The sequence below is a fragment of the Microtus ochrogaster genome, chromosome 8, assembly GCF_000317375.1.
Source record: "Microtus ochrogaster isolate Prairie Vole_2 chromosome 8, MicOch1.0, whole genome shotgun sequence".
NCBI lineage: Eukaryota > Metazoa > Chordata > Mammalia > Rodentia > Cricetidae > Microtus > Microtus ochrogaster.
The window spans coordinates 1,452,282-1,461,967 of record NC_022015.1 but is presented as its reverse complement, the minus strand read 5'-3'; the positions used below and the strand labels follow the sequence as shown (position 1 = coordinate 1,461,967).

Below are 9,686 nucleotides of genomic sequence, written 5' to 3'. Positions count from 1 at the left end.
AAAATGAAAAAGAAAGCAGTATGGGGACTGGAGAGACAGCTCAGTGGTTAAGAGCAGTGGTTGCTCTTCCAGAGACCTGGGTTCAATTCCCAGGACCCACAACGGCTCACAACGGTCTGTCTGTAACTCTAGTTCCAGGGGATCCAATGCCCTCTCTGGCTTCTGGAGGCACCAAGCACACATGCAGTGCACATAACCCATTCATATAAAACAACAAAAAGAATCACAAGTGTTTGTGTGCACACGCATGTGTGTGTGTGGGGGGTGTGCCTGTCAGAGGACAACTTTGCAGAGTTAGTTCTCTCCTTCCAGCTTCCAGGGTTTGCACGATTGAGGTCAGGTTTCACAGTAGTGCTTTTACCCTCTGGGCTATCTTCCTGGGGCTTGCAACAAGTTTTATTGGGGCCTCAATCCACTTCAGGGTAGAGCTGGCTGTTCTTCCTGGACTGAACGGCTGGCTGGATCTTATCACACCGGCTGATAGTCAACCTGCTGTTTGCTGACATGGACTTGTTTTCAAGTGCCTTTGGTAGGTTGATTTTTGGGAGGACTCCTTTGCACTACTTTTGCTGAGACCCACAGCACTATACCGTGAGGAGCACGCTAGCTTGCTAGACACTAGATGGGCTGGGGACAAAGAATGGCATCCTGTGTCCCATTTTCTCTGGGTACCAACAGGAAGGCCTTTTCTTTCTTGTTTTAAACCTCCAGATAACAGGGCTTACCAGAACTCTCTAGGTAAGTGCTGGCCTACCCTGCTGGCATGGGGCCTGGGCTGGCGTGAAGCACCCTAGAGTCTGAGCATAGGTGGATATAAAGGCTCAGAAAGGCCCCCAGCTTAGGTTTTCATGCTGGCCTACCCTGAAACCTCACATTTTTTCCAGTTTGCCCTCCACGCCTCAGATGGGTACTCTACGGATGTGTACACAACACCATTGTGAATGAAGACTGGATAGGGGATAACTAGCACACTGACATGAAAGATAATCAACCAGCCCCGGAGGGCTCCTCTAAATGACTGGCCTCAGGAGATCAGAGAACTTGATCAAAGGAAACACATTAAATCAAACAGCATTTCCCCTTCAAAGTATACAGCCCTACAGGAAAAACAGCCTCGGTAGCCACAGTAGGGCTCTGACACCCTGAGCTAGGTGAAAGGTAGTTTAGGAGTATTGGCTGGAGGGCACCTTTCGGCCTTCTCTATTTATTTTTGATTTTTTGAGACTGGGTTTCTCTGCAGCTTTTGGAGCCTGTCCTGGAACTAGCTCTTGTAGACCAGGCTGGCCTCGAACTCAGAGATCCGCCTGCCTCTGCCTCCCGAGTGCTGGGATTAAAGGTGTGCGCCACCACCACCACCGGCTGCACCTTCTCCTTTTAAACTCTCAACATTAGACAATGGTATGGTGAATTTTGCCTGCAATCCTAGCACTGATGGAAGATGGCTTCAAGTTTCAGGTCAAGCAGGGCTAGAGAGTGAGACCCTGTCTCAAAAAGACAAAACAGAACAAAAACCACAGGGAGAGATGGTTTTGCTGTAAAGAGCTCTAGCTACTCTTGCAGAGGATCTGAGTTCAGCTCCCAGCACCCACATTAGTCCACAACCATCTGTAACTCCAATTTCAAGGGATCTGATGCCCTCTTCAGATCTCCATGGGTACTGCACACATACAGTACACAGACATACATGTAAACAAAATACCCATACAAAATAAAAATTTTTGTGATTTTTCTTTTTTTTTATTCATTGGTGTTTTGTCTGCATGTACGTCCATGTGAGGGTGTCAGAAGCCCTGGAACTTTACAGACAGTTGTGAGTTACCATATGGGTGTTGGAAATTTGAACCTGGGTCCTCTGGAAGATCAGTCAGTGCTCTTAATTGTGGAATCATCTCTCTGGCCCCTCAAATAAATATTTTTTAAAAAGGCTTTCAACTCTTGTTATTGAGCAAGCAGAAATTATCAAACAAAAGCCATCTTGATGTCCCCTGCTACAGTGACTTTGTCATTCCAGGCTACAGTATAGTATAAGTATACTATACTGTATACTTATATATACATATATACTTTATACTGAAGTGCAGTATAAAACCCATACCAGACAAGGGAGTAGAAGGCCAGAGCTGTCCAATCTTGATCTGCCCTGCCTTTTAGGACCGTCAGGCCTGAGTAATTTGGAGACAACAAGACTGTTGAGTAGACAGTAATACACAGGGAAGTGTTTGTTCTCTGCCTGTCCAGGATACACTCTTGGCCTGTGTATACAGGGTCATGCTGTTACACTGTGGATGCTTGTGCAACATTCCCCAACACCAGACCAATTTAATAAAGCAAACAAAAAGCATTGTTTTAAAAACTGCTGTATTCAAAATCAATAATAATAAACTTTAGGTTAAATAAGCTTTGAAACAAAAGCTTAAGAGCAAAAATAAATAATTTTACACAACTCACTAACCCAGTTTCTTTCGGTAAATCTATCCCCAGCTGTAGGACTCTAAGCCTACAACAGAACTGTGGGAAATTCTCATGTTGATTATCATAAAAAAACAGTAGAAAAACTGAGAAGCCTGAGTAGAACCTTAACAAGCCCAGCACTGTTTTCTTTGTTTTTGAGGACATATTTACTCTGTAGTCCAGAACGGCCTGGAATTCACCACATAGCCCAGGTCACTCTCAAGTTTACGGTAATCCTGACTCAACTTCCTCAACACTGGGATTACAGGCACAGGCTACCATGCCTAGCTTCAAACACTGGACTTAATGTTTTACTTTAAAACAACCAAACTTTTTAATTTTATACACAATCCAATGTAATGCCAAAATAATTAGTATTTTAGTTTGAAAAAGTGTTATTTAACAGGGTGGGACACTATAAATGAGGTCTTCGATTCTTGAAATGAAAATGGGTGTGGAGTGGACAAAAAATCCAGACACTACTGGAGGAACATCTGAAGGCTTGCATCCTTTATTTTCTGTGATGGCTTTGAAGTTATGATTGTTTGACATGTAGAACCTTCGGCACATTAGATACAGCCTTTATTTTTTTTTTCACAGTAAATTAAAATCTCATCTTGACTCTGTATAGACCCGGATGGTCTTGTGGGTGGGTCCAGACGTCTGCTGTGTGGTAAGAGTGACGGAAGAATTGCTGAGGCGCTCTCATTTCATACTTCCTTGTACACAATGAATCACTTTGGGAATTTATTCCAGGGGCTATGTACACAAAAGTGTCAAGAAGAAAATGTTCTCCACTCTTGCATAAAAACGTGTACAGTGCTTCAGGATTGGAACCTCTGCTCTGCTGGGCCGGGCCTCAGGGAGTTCTGTAGCCAGAAGATGAAAGGCTCCTTTCCTTCCTCCTGCTTTATTGCTCCGTGGTTCTGGTATTAATCATCCAACCCTGGTGTTTCTCCTTGTTGGATCCTAGATGCTATCCTGATGGCTTCTTCCAGAGATGGCTGTTCTCCAAGCTGAAACCAAAACACACATCAGACATCAATAATCCAAAGCCCTGATCTGGGTAATGCCAGAGAATTGGTAAATGGTAGAAATGTAATTTCTCTCGGTAATTCTGATGGTTAGGGTTGCTAAAATATTAGTTAGCTTGATCACTAAAGCATAAAATCAAAACTTCTACACATGAGAACAATTATTTATTTAGTTCTTATTTACTTTAAGTTCTTCAAATGCCAAGTTACACAGCCAATGGAAAGCTTGCTCAGCAGCTAGCTTCTGCATTCATGCGCTGAAGAAAACTAACCAATGGCTGGCATTTCCCTGTTTATCAAGTAAACGTAAGGAGAAAGCACTCCCCATACAGAGGGTGCGTGCACCTGGCATGTAGGGTTTGTGCTCTCTGCTGGGAACAGGGACTCTTGCCCAAAGAATGCTCCTTTCACATCTTGTGACATGCTCACTTTGGGGCTGTATGGGCACTGTTGGAGAAATCACTGAGGGTCTGTTCACAGCAAGTTCACCTCCAAGGAGTAGCTCCAATGTGTTTTATTAAAACCCCACCTTGCTAGATTCCATCTTAACAATGAACATGGCTGTCTGGGTACACATAAGGACACACGCCTGACAATTTTTCTCTTGCTATGAATTCCCCAAGAACATGCAAAGCAAAGGTAGTAAAGAACATTCTTAGTTTATGCTTTGATTAAGGCCTCATATAGCTTAGGCCAAATGGCCTTCATTCAACCTCTGATCTTCCTGCCTCCACTTCTTGAGTGCTCGGATCAGGCCTGGGCTACCATGCCTAGTTTATGTGGTCCTGGGGATAGACCCCAAGGTTTTATGAATTTTAAACAAGCACTCCACCAATTAAGCCATACAGGGGTGGGGTAAAGGTGTCTGAGAAAGGGTCTCTCTATATAGCCCTGGCTGTTCTGGAGCTATGTAAACCAAGCTGGCCTTGAACTCACAGAGATCAGCTTGCCTATGCCTCCTGGGTGCTGGGACTAAAGGTACATGCCTCCATTGTGTGGTTTCTGGTCATTTTCAGATCACCCCATTATATTAATTGTCTTAAAGCAAGTTAGGCACCCAGATGATGTTGTGCCAGCATAAACACAGGAAAGTCACACATAAGACCCAGAGTCCCAGGCTGAGAACTATGTACTGCTGCTGTCCACCTAACCTAGATGATGTGGGATTTCCTTCTGTACGCTGTGAATATGTTTTATTACCACTGGTTAATAAATAAGTTTAGGGAAGAATATAGCCAGGCAGGAAATCCAAAAAGAGATATATAGAGAGAACAGGCAGAGTCAAGGAGACGCCATATAGCTGCTGAAGGAGAAAGAAGACAGAACTTTACTGGTAAGCCACAATCTAATGGCAATATACAGATTAACAGAAATGGGCTAATTTAAGATATAAGAAATACATCTACCCCACTGGCCAAGCAGTGTTATAGTTAATATAGTTTCTGTGTGATTACTCGGGTCTGGGCGGCTGGGAAATGAATGAGCAGTCTCCACCTATACCTGCACTCACCTGAACTGCAATCTGGGTGCCATTGGATGTTGCCACTAAGGTCAGAGGTCTGGTTTCCGTGGTTACTAAATGATGGCTATGTTGCTGGTGTCCCATTTCTGAAGAGGCTGTATGGAATGCTGCCAGATCTTGAGCCACAATTGCAACCTTAAGTGAAACAAAATGAATAAAACACACATGAAAAAAATTTATCTATGACTCATTAGGTTAAAGTCTACTTTGTGTGAAGGACCAAAGATGTGTAAGCACTTACTGCTGGAACAGACTTTATGCACTGCCTAGGATGGACTCTTTCATTTGAGGAAATTAAGTCTCCCTCAGAAGGGATTCACCTATGATCGTGAAGTAAGTATATGGCCAAACGGGTAGAGAGTACTGGAGAAATGGATCTGCCATGTCTAACTTCACTGGCTAGGGGGATGAGGCTGTCCCTAGGTTCTGCTGTCCTAAGGATGCTGATGTCTATTTATTCCAGTGTGTGGACTGGATTATTTTCTCCTTTTGTATTTACAATTAGACTTCCACTTAACTGAGGACCTGGAAGGACATGACCGATCAACAGCAACATCTCCTTAGATACCTGAGACTCGTGATCCTTGCAGTATCTCCTGAAGCCTCTTGTTTGTTTATTTATTTATTTGTATGGGTGTTTTGCCTGTATGTGTACATCTGTGTACCACTTGTGTGCCAGGTGCTGGAAGAGGCCAGAAGAGGGCATCAGATCCTTTGGGACAGGAGTTACAGATGTTTATGAGCTGCCATGTGGGTGTTTGGACTTGAACCAGGTTCTCTTGAAGAATAGCCGGTGTTCTTAACTACTGAGTCACTTCTCTAGCTTTGTTCTGGTGATGTTTTGGTTTGTTTGTTTTTTTATTTTTTCCTTTTGGTTTTTTGAGACAGGGTATCTCTGTGTAACAGCCCTAGCTGTCCTGGAACTAGCTCTTATAGACCAGGCTGGCATCAAACTCACAGAGATCCGCATGCCTCTGCCTCACAAGTGAAGGGATTAAAGGTGGTGCTACCACCACCCGGCTACTTATTTATTTATTTATTTATTTATTTATTTATTTATTTATTTATTTATTTATTTATTTTTGTTTTTCGAGACAGGGTTTCTCTGTGGTTTTGGAGCCTGTCCTGGAACTAGCTTTTGTAGACCAGGCCGGTCTCGAACTCAGAGAGATCTGCCTGCCTCTGCCTCCCAAGTGCTGGGATTAAAGGTGTGTGCCATCACTGCTTGGCACTGTGAAAACATGGGTGTTTTTAAATTTTAATTTTAATGTGTTTATGTCTATGGAAGTATATATGCTATGTGTGTGTGTGGGTACCCTTGGAGGCCAGCTGAAGTTACAGGCAGTAGTAAGACCCTTAATGTGGCTGGGGATGGTGGCACATGCCTTTAATACCAGCATTTGGGAAGAGGAGGCAGGCAGATCTCTGTGAGTTCAAAGCCAACCTGGTTTACACAGCTAGTTCCAAGACAGCCAGGGTTACACAGAGAAACCCTGTCTTGAAAAAAAAAAGCCTAATATGGAAACTGGGAACTCCATTTGGGTCCTCTGGAAGAGTAGTAGGCGCTCTTTTAACCACTGAACTGGCTCTCCAGTCCCTCATTTCTTTCAGCCTACCGTGAACTTTATGAGGCTGATGTAAATATCACTCCTATTTTACAGATAGAGAAAAAAAATCAGCTTCAAGGACTAATTGACTAAAAGATGTTATAAAACTGGGAAATAGCTTGAAGTTCATATGCCTAAATAGGAGCATACAGCACAGCTTCTGTGCAGGTTTTGACAGTGATATATGTGTTGACTAACAGTGAACAAAAGTAGTTACCTGCTGCCCTTCTGTGCCCTCGGCGGTGACCATAGCAACAGAGTGTGTTCCTGCTGAGGAGATGACTGCATCATGAGTAGGGACCGTGATGGGTGTGCCATCCTGTGTTACCATGGTGATGGTGTTGCCAATGGCCTGCATGTCAGCTTGAGATATGTTGACCTGCAAACAGTGTATTTTACGAGTCAGTCAATATCTCTTGTTACATTTGGCAATCTTAACTAAGGAAAGAGCCTAATCCTTACTCTGTGGGAGCAAATAAACTTTTTACAATGAAATAAACTCTTTAACTCATCAGACAAGTCAACATTTTGTTTTTGTTTAGTTTTTTTAGACAGGGTTTTGTTCCACTGCCTGGAATACTGCAGTTATCCTCCTGCCTCAGCTTTCTGCTTACTGGGATTATGTTTATGAGCCACTATGCTCAGTTTAGACCCTTACTTCTGCCATAATCTAATATTCTTACAGGTATTGGGCCCAACTCTTCCTGCTCTGGCCATCTCTACCTTGACACCTTGCATCCTGCTCAAACCTCTATTTCCTAGGGTCTAGAATTCCTGCATGTACTTTTACCTGTTGACTTTTTTCTTTTCTTTTCTTTTTTTTTTTTAAATTTCATTTGCATTGGTGTTTTGTCTGCATGTATATCTGTATGCGGGTGTCAGAGTCCCCTGGAACTGGAGTTATAGACAGTTGTGAGCTGCCATGTGGGTACTAGGAATTGAACCTGGATCTTTGGGAAGAGCAGTCAGTGCTCTCAACCACTGAGTCATCTCTCCAGCCCCACTTTTCAACTTCTTTACAAATGTTCTTAACCCCAATTTCTATCACCTCAAATCTGCATCTGACACCCCAGCCACTACTAACCGTCTGTAGCCCCCAGAAAGGGGCACACCCTGTCACATTTTCATGGCTTTGCCTGGAAAACTTATGAAAATCCTTCAATCCCCACTGAAGGACCTTCTATGAGAAGATCAGTCTAAGATTTCTTGAGGGTCAATCATTTATTCTCTCCCAGTCTGTCAAAGTAGTTCATATATCCTTCACATATATACCCCAATCATGAGAAATTACCAACTGACTACGTTAGAAAGGCCTCCTTTCTAGACTGTGACACCCACCACCTTTTTGCGCTAGCCAAACTACCTTAAAAAAAAAAGTCTTGGGGGGCTGGAGAGATGGCTCAGAGGTTAAGAGCATTGCCTGCTCTTCCAAAGGTTCTGAGTTCAATTCCCAGCAACCACATGGTGGCTCACAACCATCTGTAATGAGGTCTGGTGCCCTCTTCTGGCCTGCAGGCATATACACAGACAGAATATTGAATACATAATAAATAAATAAATAAATAAATAAATATTAAAAAAACATTTCAAAAGGCAGAATTTAAAAAAAAAAAAAAGTCTTCATGGGCCAGGCAGTAGTGGTGCACACCTTTAATCCCAGAACTCAGGAGGCAGAGGCAGGCCAGTCTCGGTGAGTCAAGGCCAGCCTGGTCTACAAACCAAGTTCCAGGATAGCCAGGACCCACACAGAAAACCTGTCTTGAAAAACTAAAAAAGTCTTCATGGAATAGAAACCCAAAAATATCTGAATGACTCGGAGAATGAAATAAAATTCCTAAATAAAAATAAAATAAAAAAAGAAATGGAGACTAAGTTTAGAGAGAAAAACGTTGGGATGAGGATGACAGTTTTGGGATAGATAGCCGTACTCTGAAGGGTCTGAGAGAGCCATGAATGAACAGTACAGAGGTGGGTGCCCTATAAACCCTAGAGCTACTCAACACTGTTACTGGCTGTCCGAAAGAGAAACTTACATCATCACACCTCACTGGAGGCTGTTTTGAAGTTGCTGCAGAAGAAACCCCTCCTGAGAGGAGCAAAGCTAGGTCAGACAACTACCTGTGATTAACTACCTGTTTTACAAAGTGTCAGGACAGAAGATGAACAAACACTGGGTTAAGCAAATGTGGTCAATCTTGCCTGTTAGTCAGTGGACAGAGTCCTCTGTGGAACCACACGACAAAGGTAGGAGACATGGGAGCATGGGACGGTATGAATGCTCTGGCATTTCTCAGTCCTGAATGTTCTGCCTCCTAGCTAGTATCAACAAGTTAACAGTTAAAAACCAAGACAGGAGTGGTGTGCACAACTGTCATCTCAACACTTGGAAGATGAAAAGCAGAAGACTGGGAGATCCAGGTCAGCTACATAGAGAATTCCAGGCCAACCTGAGTTACATGAAACCCTGTTTTAAAAACAAAAGTTATAAAAATAAATAAATGAAAACAAAAGCTATCAAAAACAAAGAAAGGTGGGGTATGGTGGCACACAACTATAACCTCAGACCTTGGGTCGGGACAGGGGGATTTCTGTAAATTCAAGTCCTGATCTACATAGAGTTCTAAGCCAGCGAGGGCTGCATAGTGAAACCCTGTGTCAAGCCACCAAACCAAACCATTCCCCAAAACAAACAAGCAAAACAAAACTAAAAGCAAAGGGTATACAGACTGCAGGAGGCAGATTCTAATACAGAAGGGCAGGAAGAGAGCTCTCCATGGAAGACAGAACACAGGAGAATAAAGAGCCCCTATAGTCCATCTACTTGTGTTTTGTTTCACCAAACTAAGACAACTCTAGCAGGAGCTTAAAAATCACATCAAGGGGAGATGGCTCAGTGGTTAAGAGCATTGCCTGCTATTCCAAAGGTCCTGAGTTCAATTCCCAGCAACCACAGGGTGGCTCACAACCATCTTTAATAGGGTCTGGTGCCCTCTTCTGGCCTGCAGGAATACATGTAGACAAAATATTGTATACATAATAAATAAATAAATATTTAAAAAAAAGACTTGTTTG

The 9,686-nt window shown here is 43.0% G+C and overlaps 1 protein-coding gene across 3 annotated transcripts in view; it reads right to left on the bottom strand.

Moving 5' to 3' along the window:
* Nucleotides 1-2,940: 2,940 nt before the first annotated feature.
* The window catches only part of Znf143 (zinc finger protein 143), a 45,756-nt gene continuing 39,010 nt past the window's right edge, over nucleotides 2,941-9,686 (bottom strand). For all 3 annotated transcript variants that reach the window (XM_026781675.1, XM_005350988.2, XM_005350989.3), the window contains exons 14-16: nucleotides 6,832-6,993; nucleotides 4,996-5,142; nucleotides 2,941-3,467 (exon numbers count right to left, since the gene is read on the bottom strand). In XM_026781675.1, coding sequence (XP_026637476.1) covers nucleotides 3,384-3,467; nucleotides 4,996-5,142; nucleotides 6,832-6,993 — 393 coding nt within the window. In that variant the 3' untranslated portion in view covers nucleotides 2,941-3,383. The remainder of the gene's footprint in view (nucleotides 3,468-4,995; nucleotides 5,143-6,831; nucleotides 6,994-9,686) is intronic.